This window comes from Lutra lutra, chromosome 5, assembly GCF_902655055.1.
Source record: "Lutra lutra chromosome 5, mLutLut1.2, whole genome shotgun sequence".
Classification (NCBI taxonomy): domain Eukaryota; kingdom Metazoa; phylum Chordata; class Mammalia; order Carnivora; family Mustelidae; genus Lutra; species Lutra lutra.
This window is the reverse complement of record NC_062282.1, coordinates 135,585,942-135,602,030: the sequence shown is the minus strand read 5'-3', so window position 1 is coordinate 135,602,030 and position 16,089 is coordinate 135,585,942. Positions and strand designations below refer to the sequence as shown.

At 35.5% G+C, this 16,089-nt stretch overlaps 1 protein-coding gene across 9 annotated transcripts in view; it reads right to left on the bottom strand.

The window, feature by feature from the left end:
* APC (APC regulator of WNT signaling pathway) overlaps nucleotides 1–16,089 on the bottom strand; it is a 142,025-nt gene that overhangs the window by 70,128 nt on the left and 55,808 nt on the right. For all 9 annotated transcript variants that reach the window (XM_047730669.1, XM_047730673.1, XM_047730675.1 and 6 more), the window contains 2 exons: nucleotides 8,199–8,283; nucleotides 6,954–7,155 (listed from right to left, as the gene is read on the bottom strand). In XM_047730669.1, coding sequence (XP_047586625.1) covers nucleotides 6,954–7,155; nucleotides 8,199–8,283 — 287 coding nt within the window. The remainder of the gene's footprint in view (nucleotides 1–6,953; nucleotides 7,156–8,198; nucleotides 8,284–16,089) is intronic.

Here is a 16,089-nt window from a genome sequence, read left to right as displayed (position 1 = left end):
AAAACATGCTAACAGTAGGAGACCTCAACACTCCACTCTCAGCAACAGACAGATCATCTAAGCAGAAAATCAACAAAGAAACAAGAGCTTTGAATGACAAACTGGACTAGATGGACCTCATAGATATATCAGAACACTCCACCCTAAATAACAGAATACTCATTCTTCTCGAATGCACATGGAACTTTCTCCAGAACAGACCCCATACTGGGTCACAAATCATGTCTCAACCGATATCAAAAGACAGAGATTATTCCCTGCATATTCTCAGACCACAACGCTTTGAAACTAGAACTCAATCACAAGAAATTTGAAAGAAATTCAAACCCATGGAAGCTAAATACCATCCCGCTTAAGAATATTTGGGTCAACCAGGAAATCAAAGAACTTAAACAATTCACAGAAACCACTGAGAATGAAAACACACTGGTCCAAGACTGCAAAGGCAGCTCCTAAGGGGGAAATATATAGCCATCCAAGCCTCACTCAAAAAAATAGAAAAATCCAAAATATACAAATTAACTTTATACCTTAAAGAACTGGAGAAAGAACAACAAATAAAGCCCAAGCCACGCATAAGAAGAGAAATAGTTGAGATTAGAACAGAGATCAATGAATTAGAAACCAGAAATACAGTAGAGCAGATCAACAAAACCAGAAGCTGGTTCTTTGAAAGAATTAGTAAGAGTGATAAACCACTGGTCAGACTTATCCAAAAGAAGAGAAAGGACCAAATTGGTGAAATTATGAATGAAAGGGGAGAGATCATGACTAACACCAAGGAAACAGAAACAATTATGAGAAATTATTATCAACAACTAATGCCAATAAATTAAGCAACCTGGAAGAAATGCATGCCTTCCTGGAAACCTATAAACTACCAAGACTGAATCAGGAAGAAACTGACAACCTAAACAGACCAATAACCAGTAATGGGATTGAAGCAGTGATCAAAAAATAAGAGCCCACGGTCTCATGGATTCCCTGGGGAATTCTACCAAATAATACCCATTCTCCTGAAGTTGTTTCAAAAAACAGAAACAGAGGGAAAACTTCCAAACTCATTCTATGAGGCCAGCATTACCTTGATCCCAAAACCAGGCAAAGACAACATCAAAAAGGAGAATTACAGACCAATATCCCAGATGAATATGGGTGCCAAAACTCTCAACAAGATCCTAGCTAAGAGGATCCAACAGTACATTAAAGGATTACATTAAAAGGATTACCATCAGGACCAGGTGGGATTTATCCCTGGGATGCAAGGGTGGTTCAACATTTGTAAATCAATGTGATAGAACACATAAAAATAAGAGAAAAGACAAGAACCACATGGTCCTCTCAATTGATGCAGAAAAAGCATCTGACAAAATATATCATCCTTTCCTGATTAAAACTCTGCAGAGTGTAGGGAGAGAGGCAAGATCCTTCAATTTCATAAAAATCATCTATAAAAAACACACAGTGAGTATCATTCTCAATGAGGAAAAGCTGAGAGCCTTTCCCTTAAGATCAGAAACAGGACAAGGATGCCCCCTCTCGCCCCTACTGTTCAATGTAGTACTGGAAATCCTGGCAACAGCAATCAGACAACAAAAGAAATAAAAGGTATTCAAATTGGCAAAGAAGAAGTAAACTCTCTCTTCACAGATGACATGATACTTTATGTGGAAACCCAAAAGACTTCATCCCCAAATTACTAGAACTCATATAGCAATTCAGTAATGTGGCAGGATACAAAATCAATGCACAGAAATCAGTTGCTTTCCTATACACACACTAACAATGTAACTGTAGACAGATAAATTAGAGAATGGGTTCCATTTACAATAGCACCAAAAACCTTAAGACACCTTAGAATAAACCTAACCAAAGAAGTAAAGGATCTATACTCTACAAACTACAGAACACTTATGAAGGAAGTTGAAGAAGACACAAAAAGATGGGAAAACACTTACAATGTCTATGCTGCCCAGAGCAATCTATACTTTCAATGCCATCCTGATCAAAATACCAATGGCATTTTTCAAAGTGCTGGAACAAACAATCCTAAAATTCGTATGGAACCAGAAAAGACTCCAAATCGCCAAGGAATGTTGAAAAAGAAAAACAAAGCTGGGGCATCAGGTTGCCTTATTTCAAGCTATATTACAAAGCTGTGATCACCAAGACAGCATGGTACTGGCACAAAAACAGACTCATTAATCAATGGAAAACAACAGAGAGCCCAGATATGGACTCTCAACTCTAGGGTCAACTAATCTTCGATAAAGCAGGAAAAATTATCCAATGGCAAAAAGACAGTCTCTTCAATAAATGCTGCTGGGAATACTGGACAGCTGTATACAGAAGAATGAAACATGACCATTCTCTTACAGCATACACAAAGATAAACTCTAAATGGATGAAAGACTTCAATGTGAGACAGGAAAGCATCAAAATCCTAGAGAAAAACATAGGGAGTAACCTCTTCGACATCAGGAACAGCAACTTCTTTCAAAATACATCTCCAAAGGCAAGGGAAACAAAAGCAACAATGAACTTTTGGGACTTCAAGATAAAAAGCTTCTGCACAGCAAAGAAAACAGTCAATGAAACAAAGAGGCAACCTGTGGAATGGGAGAAGATATTTGCAAATGACTCTACAGATAAAGGGCTGGAATCCAAGATCTATAAAGAACTTCTCAAACTCAACACACACAAAACAGATAATTACCTCAAAAAATGGGCAGAACACATGAACAGACACTTCTCCATAGAAGACATACAGATGGCTAACAGACACATGAAAAAATGTTGAACATCATTAGCCATCAGGAAAATTAAAATCAAAACCATATTGAGATACCACCTTACACCAGTTAGAATGGCAAAAATTGACAAGACAAGAAACAACAAATGTTGGAGAGGTTGTGCAGAAAGGGAACCCTCTTACACTTTTGGTGAGAAAGCAGGTTGGTACAGCCACTTTGGAAAACAACGTGAAGTTTCCTCAAAAAGTTAAAAATAGAGCTACCCTATAACCCAGCAATTGCACTACTGGGTATTTACCCCAAAGATACAGATGTAGGGCCATATGCACCCCAGTGTTCATAGCAGCAATGTCCATAGTAGCCAAACTGTGGAAGAAGCCAAGATGCCCCTCAACAGACAAATGGATAAAGAAGATGTGGTCCCTATATACAATGGAATATTACTCAGCCATCAGAAAGGATGAATACCCAACATCTGCATCAACATGGATGGGACTGGAGGAGATTATGCTGAGTGAAATCAGTCAAACAGTGAAAGACAGTTATCATATGGTTTCACTTATTTGTAGAACATAATAGCATGGAGAAAATTAGGAGAAGGAAGGGAAAAATGAAGCGGGGGGGATCGGAAGGGGAGACAAACCATGAGAAACTGTGGACTCTGAGAAACAAACTGAAGGTTTTAGAGGGGAGGGGGATGGAGGGATGGGTGAGCCCAGTGAAGGGTATTAAGGAAGGCACATACTGCATGGAGCACTGGGTGTTACATGCAAACAATGAATCATAGAACACTATATCAAAAACTAATGATGTACTGTATGGTGATTAAGATAACATAAAACAGGGCTCCTGGGTGGCTCAGTGGGTTAAGCCGCTGCCTTTGGCTCAGGTCATGATCTCAGAGTCCTGGGATCGGGCCCCGCATCGGGCTCTCTGCTCAGCAGGGAGCCTGCTTCCTCCTCTCTCTCTGCCTGCCTCTCTGCCTGCTTGTGATCTCTCTGTCAAATAAATAAATAAATAAAATCTTAAAAAAAAAAAAAAGATAACATAAAACACTTAAAAAAAAAAAAGAGCAAGGCTCTAAATTTTCACTCAAAAAAAAAAAAAAAGATTCTGCTTTGTTGGTATATATTTTCTCTGTTTATCACTTGTCTTTTAACTTTGTTTATAATGTTTCTGTCATGTAAAAAATTTTGATTTTTTTTGTAGTCAAATTTGTGGATATTTTCTACTATTGCCTCTGGAGTTTGCTCATTTACAGAGATGATCCCCACTCTAATACTGTTACTTTAAAATTCTGTTTGATCTTATTGTTTTGCAAAATATGCATGCATGTGAGTATGTGGAAGGTTATAGTCTTGCTAAAATTCCCTTTCCTTTACTGAGAAACAATAAAAAAAAAGAAAGAAAGAAAGAAAGAAGACTTCATTTTTGATGTGGCAACTTCAGCAGTGAGGGAATCCATGGGAAGACAGTAAGTCCCTCTTATGATATAGCAACCTTGGGGGGAGTGCAGACCAATGGGAAGCTGCCTCTTCTCTCCCATTTCTGACAACAGAAGCAGGAGAACGCACTGCAGGATGCCTAAACCCCTTTCACAAGCTGGCACAAAGATGTGCTCTGATTCTATTTTTCAGCGCTCCCTGGTGAGAACCGGCAGGACCTACCAGGACTTAGGTGGGGAACAAATGGTGATGCTACTATTTCCTCTGATTATTCTCCAATAAACAGGCTCATTAAGTAAGAGCTGGGTGTCATAAGTGCTTAAATGGATAGGCCAATGTTAGTGGTGGTTTGAAGAGTGATAGGGAGGCTGCTGAGACCAGGGACAAGCTGTTACTGTCATGTTTAAAGTGGAACTATGGTAAAACGCTCTGGGGAAGTCAAGGTTACAGTGTTTTGAGACATAATGTTAACAAGTGGTTAGATGATAGTGGTTGGCCACAGTGTTTAAGGCTCAGAAATGAAAACAGGTCTAAATCCCGAGGCAGGTAGGTCTTTAGGGTTTGGACTTTTTTTAGTGATTGTTAAGAGTCTTCTTTAAAATGTAAGTTTTGTGTTGTCTTAGCCCTCGAGCTAACTTAGGGTCACCTAAAAGAGCATGGCACATATGTACTAAGCATTTAATAAATACTTGTTAAATGAGCAAATAGCTAACATGATAATAGTTTACATTTATTGAATGTTCTAAGTATTAGACATACTGCTAAGTATTTTTTTTTAAACCTAATTTAATCTTCACTACATCCTTTGAGGTAGTTATTCTTAGGCTCACTCTTTGGACTGGAAAACTGAGGTTCAAAATGGTTATAAAGCTGTGCAGCTGGGTTTGAACCCTGGCTTGACTACTTCCTAACACTTATCTCAGGCAATATAGATAACAAGAAAAAAAAAAAAAAGAGAGAGACAGAGAGTGTATCTATGACTTAAGAGAGGGAAAGAAAGAGTGAAAAAACAGAGGAGAAAATCGTCAAAGAAATAACATAACAGAATTTTCAAAAGCTGAAGAAAATAAACTTCCAGATTAAAAGGACACAGTGAGTACCCAGTACAATGAATGAAGAAAACTCATATACTGAGGCATTCTAAAGGCTTCTAAAGAAGAAAAATGGCAACCTTCAAAGGAATGAGAATCAGATTGGTATTAGATTTCTCATCAAACACATTGACAATGAAGAAGGAAAATGAGTTTGAGCCTAGACCTATCTAAACTATCAATCGAGCATGAGAGCAAAGTAATGATTCTGTCGTATATGCAAGTACTCAATTTACCTCTCTCCAACACAGTGAGAACCAAGAGGTCCCAAGATGTATCAGAACTATACACACACACACTCTCTTCTCTCTCTGCTAATAAACTTGGGACTTTATCTACACGAAGCAAAGCAAGTTTCTAGGAAAGGGGGTACCCTCACATATCCTTTGTGTCTTTATAGAGCTCAAATAGGACAGAGATGGACTGTAGAACCCAGTTAGCTTCTTATTATTCACAATAGTGTTTCCTATACTGTCAGACAGAAACAGTCCTGCTTCAAGGTATGATACAGAGACTCAGTAAACTCAAGATGAAAGAAAGCTTTACATTACTCCTGGTCCAGAAGATTACCCTATTTTTACAGATGGACACACCTAAAACCAGAAAGCAGTAAAAGGTTTTTTGCCTTTTACTTAGATATGCTGGACATTTTTTATACTAATAACCACTTTGTACAACTGGGCAAGGTAGAACCATATCCCTATTTTATAGAAGAAACTGACAGAAAATTTAATGACATGACCAAGGTCCCAGAGCTAATATGTAATGTTTATACATTTTAATATTCTTGAATGTTTAATAGAATTTTAGGAGTATTAAAAAACATTATTCACGCATTAAGGAATTCATAATCTTCTACACAACACTTGACAAAGTTCTTGAAAATGATACATATTCTGGTATTTGTAGTGAGATCATTTTAACTTCAGTAAGAGAAGAATTAATAAATAAGCTGCGAGAAACCAGATAATATATATTAAGCAATGTTTTTTAAGACACTGAAACTGATAAATTAAGAAATGTTACATCTGTGGCCACTTGTAATAGGCTTTCCCTAACGGAAACAGTTACCTCATACTGGCTCTCTAGTTACTGAATTTATTCCAAAGGGTAACAAGAAGCTCAATTAAAAATCAGTTACGTGGGGACACCTGGGTGGCTCAGTTGATAAGCCACTGCCTTCCACTCAGGTCATGATCCCAGGGTCCTGGCATCCAGTCTCGCATCGGGCTTCTTGCTCTGTGGGGAGCCTACCTCTCTTGCTGCCTCTGCCTACCACTCTGCCTGCTTGTGTGTGCTCTCTCTCTCTCTCTCTCTGACAAATAAATAAGTAAAATCTTTAAAAAAAAATCAGTTATGTGTTTAACGTGACATAACTATTGTGATCACATGCTTACTTAGTCAATGTACAGGGCATCTGAAGTATTTAAGTAACAAAGTACAAGTTTCTTAGAAGCCCAAGAATTGTCTACTTTACATTTGCATATTTAATATTGCCTCTTTACATCTTTAGATTTAACATAAGTATGATCAGTAACCTACTATCTTTGAATAAATAAATACAAAATTCGCTCTTAAGTATTACTGATTATTTGCCACACATGCTTCAAAATGACAAAATGATAGTAAACATAGGAGTTTACAAGTTAATGAAGAAAAGTTACCTCTCTTTCTCAAGTTCTTCTAAATAACCGGTATTTTCTCTGCTTCCGTTTACAAACCCTCTTCTTGGAAACGAACCCATAGGAACAGGACTGCACTCTCCTGAACGACTAGATACAGATCCTTCACGGCTCCCATAAGAACGGAGGGACATTTTTGACCGTAGTTTCACTCCAGGGAAATTACTGCTATCTAAGTTAAGTTCTAAATGAAAGAGAGACAAGTTTTTATATAACAGTTGCTTTATGTGGTTTAAAATATTGCTAAGGCAATTATATTGTCTTAAAAATAAAATATCAGATTCACATTTTAGTCTTCTAAATTTGAACTCATTTTATAATTTAATATACATTATAAATATACATTATAAAGTCTGTGGAAGTACTAAATTATGGCACCTATAGAGCAGCAAATTTATGTAGGGAACAGAGAATCCTTATCACAAATGCTAAGGCTGTGAGATTTTCAATGACTCCTGGTTCCAGATAGAATTGCAATAAATACAAATATCCAATCATTAAAAAAAAATGTTCACTGCAACTTGAATTTCTAACAGAGGAAGACACAAATACACATGATTGAACAAACAATTATTTAGGAAGAGAATAACTAAACTTTCCCTCCAACGTAGCTTGAGTCAGGGGGAAAAGGAGTATGTTAAAGGAAAATCAGACAAAATATCTTTCCTTAGATTTCTGCTAAAGAATAATATATTTGAAGACTCAAAGATAATTTCTCAGTCTAGTTCCAACTATAATAATCAAGCACTTTCCCTGTTTTTTCAGTATTTGAATTTTTAAGCAATAAAGTGAGGAAGTTATTTTTTCAAAATTATACCAAAAATTGCATATAATCAGCTTATGTAACTGAAAAGATTAAGTAATTCTACCTTGGATGGAACCGAGAAGGACACTATTCCTTCAAGAAAGGCAAGAGGCCCAGTGTATGGCATACAGCTTCCTAAAGGCCTATTTAGTGACTGGCAGAATAGCAATGAGCTTTAAAAAGAGCTGAAAATGATCAAACAAGGAATTTAAAGTAGTTGATTTAAAGCCAGTTAAATGTTTAACTGAAGGAATGACAAGTAAATACAGATTTTACATATCTGTATTTTAACAACTAAATCCTAATATACCAAGAAAACTGAAAGTAACATTCAAATCAAGAGAACCTCTATTTGGATATACACACCTAAAGCTGACAGCTGGAGCTTAAAAATTATTTTAAAACACCTTTTAAAAATCTACCTTTGAGACGCTCTAATAAATCAATCTGTCCAGAGGAAGCCATAGCTTCATCTTCAATACTTCCTTGTAGTTGTTTAAGTACTTCCTGCAAAAAAGAACACAATATATTACCATGACAAAATTCTACATAATTATTCTAGATAGAATGAGTCTAAGTTTCTTGATATTTAGGTGTGCTGGGGAAAAAAGTTTCAGATCAATCTGAAAATATATCTGAATCTGTAAAGCACTTTATATATATTATCTATTATTAATTATGAGTAATGAATTATATCCCAACAGTGATATTTTGTGATAATGGAGATTATGGGGATTTTCCATAAGATACATTATCCCTAACTTTTAAAACATACAACAAGGTGAATTATTCTCATTTTTCATATGGGTCAATCAAGACTCAAAGCCCTATAGAAGCTGTAAAAGCTAGATATGTGTTTAGAATCCATGTCTCTGAAGCTTGCACCACCATGACCATGAAAAAAACCAAATTAACTATTATAATATGCTGTTTTATTTTAACACCCTAATACATATTCAAGCTTTTATATACCATATGTAAGTATATACTATTAGCATACTGATTTATATTCAGCAGATATTGAAATAACTATGCTCACAGCCTCCTGACTTCTGATGCCATTATTTCCTTTCCCATCTAAATCCTTCTCTAGAAACTGTCATTTTCTAACAGCTTTTTTGCATGTTCCTTAATAATAATTTATGTTATAGCCTTCATATTCTGGGGCATTCCATTCAAATTTCCAGCAAAGTCCTTATTGGCCAATTAGGTTTCCAAATGCGAAACAATGTTCTTGAACATTTATGACCTGTAACTATGGGCAGTATTCTCCAAAATGAAAAATGACCATAAACAGATTGAAAAGGAAATCTGTCAAAAAGTGAGTGAATGAAGCAAAGACAACTTTACTGGTTTGATGGTGATGTGATCGGCATTAAAAAAAAAAAGAATGGGTTAAGACTCTTAGTAGATATGGGGCACCTGGGTGGCTCAGTGGGTTAAGCCTCTGCCTTCGGCTCAGGTCATGATCTCAGGGTCCTGGGATCAAGCCCCGCATCGGACTCTCTGCTCAGCGGGGAGCCTGCTTCCCCTCTCTCTCTGCCTGCCTCTGTCTACTTGTGGTCTCTCTCTCTCTGTCAAATAAATAAATAAAATCTTAAAAAAAAAAAAAAAAAAAGAATGTCTTGGGGCGCCTGGGTGGCTCAGTGGGCTGGGCCTCTGCCTTTGGCTTGGGTCGTGATCCCGGGGTCCTGGGATGGTGAGCCCTGCATCAGGCTCTCTGCTCAGCAGGGAGCCTGCTTCCCCCTCCTCCCCGCCTGCCTCTCTGCCTACTTGTGATCTCTGTCTGTCAAATAAATAGATAAAAATCTTAACAACAACAACAACAACAAAAAGAATGCCTATGTTAGCCTGTGGTATTAAGATCTGACCTTCAAATTACAGACCGTGTTGGAGGTTGAAAGGCTTCGATAAATAGATACAGGAACATGGAACTGACTGATATGAGTATCATATCTGAATATGAGTATTCAGATTATTATGGCTGAAATATATCACATCTGTGGGACAGGAAACAAATTTATATAGGATGCCATCTTTGAATGAATGTGGAGTACTCTGCAACATCTACTACAAACTTCAGGACACCAGTGCTTCAGTAAAGTTCGAGAACTATCATTCTAAGCTATCTGTGTTTTTCAGGATCCCAATTCTCCTTCCATCCATCCATCCACTGTTACTACTTATAGTCCTTCAATGATCACTTAATCTTATCTCTATTTCTATAATTATACTCCCCAGCCTTGCAATTCAACAACTACCCTTCCACGGATAACTTCAAATTATATGTCTCTAATTCTAACCTCACTTGCAAACTTCAGATTCACTTTCCCAATTTCACTGATACATGCTTTACATCTGGATGATATGCATTTCCTATGTAAATGTCCAGAACTATCATTTTGTGCCATTACAATATGTTCTCTGCCTTGTATCTTGTCAGTTAAATACAAATAAGCCTTTTCTTCCCCAGACACGCAAATCCTTAGCATGAACTCCTTCCTATCACCAATCAGTTTTCAAATTCTGTATTCAACCGCTAGTGTTTCTCGTAGAACCATCTCGTTTCTATTCTTACTGCCACCATACTGGCTATTAATCTTCCAAACTACTAAAATATTCTTATTGTATGTTTCTACCTTGCATTGGACTTCTGTGTTCAGAGTAAGACTTTTATTTTATTTTACTTATTTATTTTTATTATTATTTTTACAGTAAGGCTTTTAAACCATAGCTCTGATCAAGTCTCCATACAAGATTCTTCTCCAAAGTCTACAGGGGTGGGGTTGAAATTTCAGTATGGATCAGAATCACCTGAAGTGCTAGTTACAATACAGACTGTTCATTCACTAAGTGTGGGATGGAGACTGAAAAACTTCATTTTCAACAAATTTCCTAATGACACTGATGCTGAAAACAATCATCAAAATGTTAACAGTAGAATTCTAAGAAGGTGGAGTTACAAGAAATTTTGTTTTGTTTTGTTTTATAATTTTTCAACAATGGGTATTACAAAAAGTACTGTTTTTAGAAAAGGTACAAAGATGTATAAGTTCAAAAACAACAAGAGGAAATCCTTAGCATATCCATGACATATACCTAATTTTTCAAAACTTAAAAATAATAAAAAAAACAAAAATAACATCAAAACCAAATTAAAAGGCCATGTAAACTTGGACATCCAACAATAAAAATCAATTAAACTTATAGCATTGGCCATACAATGGAATACTATGCAGCTGTAATATTACCAAATATTTAATGATATGAAAAGATTATGACAATATATTAAATTTCTAAATCCCATCAAATGCATGCCTGCACAGAATGGGCAGAGAGAAAAATATGTACATTGTCACAGGTTACCTCTAATTTAAAAAGAATTTAAAAAAAGAATTTTTAATGGGTGACTTGGTATCTTTTTATTTGTCCCGATTTCCCAATTTTTAAAAATATTAAATATGCACAACTTAGTAATAAGGGTTTTTAAAAAAAGTTTCTATACATATTGTTAGAAATCTATTGATAAAAGTTGTAACCATAATGGTAAATAAAATTATTGAAATTTAAGTTTTAAAAAAAATTTTTTAAGACTTTCAGTTAGTTTGGCATGTTTGTGAATTTCATATAAATGGAAAAACATAACATATAGTCTTTTGTATCCCACGTTTTTTGCTCACCAAATATGAGATACATCCATGCTACTGTATGTTATCAGTTAATTGTTTTTAATGCTGTGTAGTAGTCCACTGTAAGAATATGCCTCAACTGATTTATCCTTTATCCACTTGATGGGCATTTTGGTTGTCAGATATTAGAGGCCATTATGAAGAATGCTACTATGTACATTCTTGCAAAATATTTTTTAGTAAACATATGTATTCACTTCTCTTGAGTACGTATCTGGGAGATCGAATGCTAAGTCAAGGATTTAACTAAAAGAAAACTGCCTGTTTTCCAATATGACTGTTCTATTTTATACTCCTACCAGCAATGTATGAGCATCCTGATGTTCCACAGCGGACATCATCAGTCTTTTAAATTTTAGTGATTTGAGTAAAGAGAAATATCATTTGTACTTCCCTGATGTTGAAGGATGTAGAATCCCTTTTATGTGTTTACTGGCCATTTGTCTCCCTTTTTGAATTGTCTTTATAAGCTTTTGGCCATATTTTAAAAACTGGACCTTCTCTGGTTATTGGTTTACAAAAATTCTTTACATATTCTGTATTGAGATCTTTGCTGGATATTATAAATATTTTCTTCCAGTTTATGACTTGCTTTTTCATTTTCATAATGAAGTCCTTTGAAAAGATTTTAATTTAAATTTAGTTTTAATTTGACGAAGCCCATTTTATATCTTTTTTCTTTTATGTTTAGTCCTTTATGTGTCCTAAGAAATCTTGCCTACCCCAAGGTCACAAAGATGTCATCTTGTATCTTCTTTTAAAAGCATTACAAAAGATCTGGGTTTTAATGTATCAATTTTTATGTTTAGTGCTTTGTCATTCTGTTTAAGAAATTTTTGCCTACTCTAAAAACATGAAGCTGTTCCCTGTTTCCTTCTGGAAGCCACTATTTTGTCTTTCACACTTATGTCTATAATCCATCTTGAATTAATTTTTGCATGTATTATGAGGTAGGGCTCTGAGCTCCTTTTTTTCTTTTTCTTTATGCAAATATTTAACTGCCCCTGTACCATTTACTGAAAAGACTACCCTTTCCCCACCGAAATGCAGGGATGCCTTGGTCATAAATCAACTAACCACCTAGGTGCAGCTTTTCTCCACTCTATTTCTGCTAGTTGACTAGTCCAATCTATTATCACAGCCGCTATCTCTTTAAATATTACTTTTGCTCCATTTTCTTCCCCTGTCCCTTCTGACACTTCAGATTTGCCTTATCTATTTGCCTGTGTCCCCGATAACTCTTACATACTGTTTGTAAATAATATTTATTTATTTTAGAGCCAGAGAGAGAAATCACGCATGCGCACACATACCCACGCCACACAGCGGTGGGGAGGGGCAAAGGGAGAGGGAGAATCTCTAGCAGACTTCCCACTGAGTGCAAGGCTCCATCTCATCACCCTGAGATTACTGAGCCAAAAAGAAATCAAAAGTCAGACCCTTAACTAAGCTACTCAGGCGCCCCATCCTATTTTCATTCCCATTTTTTATCTTTCTGTGCTTCAGTTTGGATATTTTCTATAGACTGTTTTTACATGTTCACTAATTTTTATCTTGTCACTAGTTTATTAATTCTGTGTTTACGAGTCCATCTAATAGGCTATTAGTAAAACTATTCATCAGTTTTAGACTATTATAGGCTATAATTCTTTGCCTACCTTTTCTGGATTTTCATCCATTTTATTCATATCTTTTCTTTTTTCAAGACATTTATAATAACTACATTAAAGTTTTTGCTAATTCCAATATCTGGATTACCCTTGGATTTGCTTCTATTAACTATTTGTTTTCTTAATGATCACTCATTTTCCTGTTTCTTGCATTTCTTGAAAATTTCAGCTGTATGCCAATCATTATGTATACAGAACAAGACAGATTTAAAGACATATTTTCCTTTAGAGTTTGCCCTTTCCACCACTGGGGTCTTATGTCCTCCAACCAATCAGGAACTAAAACTGGGCTGCAGGTGTAGTTTAATCAAAATTCACATTTGATTTTACTTGCCAAGTTCCATGAATGTGTCTCTCCTCTAAATTTAGACTGAAAACAATACAGGTTTCTGTCTCCTCAGCCCTTAACCAACTACCCTATACATCCCTCAAATCTGGTATTTATCTTGAAAGGAAAAACAGGCCCCTTCCCTCTGCTCCATGTCTCTCAAGCACTGCAAGACTATAGAAGGTTTTCACTCGGCCTTATTCTCAGGTGGTGCCTGACTCCTTAGACCCTAAAAGTTCTGTCCTGTGGAGATAGAGGGCTTGGGTCTTTAACGTCCTGCTCCACAAAGTTAAAAATTTGGCAAATATCTTGAGGAGACATCTTGTGTGAAAGTAATGGGTCTTTCCCATGGCAGGACTTTGCCTTGTAACATTTAGCTTTCCCAGTTCTGTCGCTAGCATCCTTCATAAGACTCAACCAACGTTCCATGGAAAAACTAGCCATGCATTTGGAGTTTCTCTAAATGTCAATACTTCACATCTGGCCACATGTTTGTCAACCCACATGTTTGAAACCTGCAATGGTTTCCTTCCTCCAGTGGAGTCCTGCTTGTGCCAGCAATGAACAGCCCCCTGTGCTCAGAATTAATAAATACCCCTGGGGAAGAAAATCACCCGCAGTGTCATTTTTTCTAGAAAGGGCTCTTTCCTCTTATGAATTTTAGTTAATACAGTCCTTGATGACTCCACAGTTCTGTTCTCCAAGGTCTTTTAAAGTATGATTTTTGTATTTTATCTAGTGTTTTTTAGTTGTTGCAGTAGGAAAGATTGCCTGGGGCTGGGCATTGCATACAATCTAAAAGAAGTAGTTCTTAATTTTGAAGAGTTTTTAAAAAGAAAAATGCAACACAACTGCAAAGTAATTCCAAATAAAATATTTTTAAAAATGCTTAGAGAAACAGCAGCTTTTAACGTTAATATGTAATTTTAAAGGAGAGAATATTCACTTGTATTTATACAACCTGGAAGTTTAGATTTTAAAAATTATTTATATTATATAACTACACATTGTTTTTTAAAATATTTTAAGAGTCTAGAAACATTAAAGGATTATTTATTAGAGATGAAATGTTCTGTGGAGATATCAGTGAAAAGAAAATATCAGTGAGCAGCTGTCTCATTTCAAGGAGGCTGCTACTTGATCCACTTCTGTTTTTGTCATTACATCAGTTATAGATTCTTTTCATTACCAAATACATTTGATAATTAAATCTTTGAAATAAATTATGAAATGTGTCAATCTGAGTTTTTATTTCTATTTTCTTCTTACACTCTGAAAAGAAGATATTCTACATGTATATGATTTTGCAGTTATGGAACAATTTATAAAACTTCATTGTCAAAAATACAACAAAGACATAAGTGGTTCATTAATAATTTATCTACAGATAATTTTTTTAATACCACAATCTTTCAGTTTAAATGATTAACATCTATACATGACTATATTTATCTTGTTGCTATGCTCAGCATTTTAAAGTAAATCAAGTTGAATTCTAGCCCCCGAATTAAAAGTACAATATGTAATTCCTTTTAGATTTAGCTACAGTTTCTGCATTTATCTAATTCCAGGTCATTTAACTTCCATTAAATCTCTATTTTATTTTACTACAGTTTTACCACAGCAAATGTCAAATATAAGCATAAGTACAGAGAACATTATAGCAATCTTCCACATATCCTCACATCCCACCATAGTAATGATCGACTCATGATCTTATTTCTTCTATATTCATACCCACTTCCTCTATTCTCTTCCCTGACTCAAATTCATTTGGGAATAAATCTCAGACATCGTATTACTTCATCCATAAAGAATTCAGATATATATTAAACAGGAATTCTTTCTAACCACAACTGCAATGCCGTTACTATACCTAAAAAATTAACATTTCCTTTATGTTTTCAAATACATAGCCAGGGTACATATTTCCCTAATTAGTTGTACACATATTTCCCTGTCACACACACAAAATATTTTATAGTTTATTTTTATCAATGCCTTGTAATCAACAGCAAAACAGTATTCTTTTTTGCCACTAGATGGTACTACTGCATAAATTTCAGAAATCCTTAAATTACCCAGTTGAAGGGGACCCTCCTTGCCTTTCTTTGGGGTAAACAGGTTAATGAGCAGGAAATAGGATTTAAGATTATATAAGTGATTTTGCATAAATAACCACTGGTTTGGATTAACTTTAATCCAACGTGGAAACTGCCAAAGTTTCCAAGTATCTTTTCCAAATCAATATTCTAAGACAAAACAAATGGTCTGGTTCCCGCTTTTGAACAGCTTAAATCCTCTTAAGGAGAGATACACAAAAAATTTCATTATAAGGTGTAACTGCTATGAAACCGTATGTCCAATCCCAAAGAAATAAGTGGATGGCTTTTCAAGGATGTCTCCAGAAGCACTTGCTGAGTAATTATCAATTCATGGTTGAATTCAGACATATCTTAAATGCCAATATTCATGATGTACAATATGATACATCACATGGATAAGTGGTCAACCTGATATTCCACTGTAGAAATTTTAGGGTCTGACTTGTATTTTTACTCCAAGACATTCCTATTCAGCATGGAGATGGGTCTAACGTAGGTTAAAATGTCTCCCAAAAATAAAT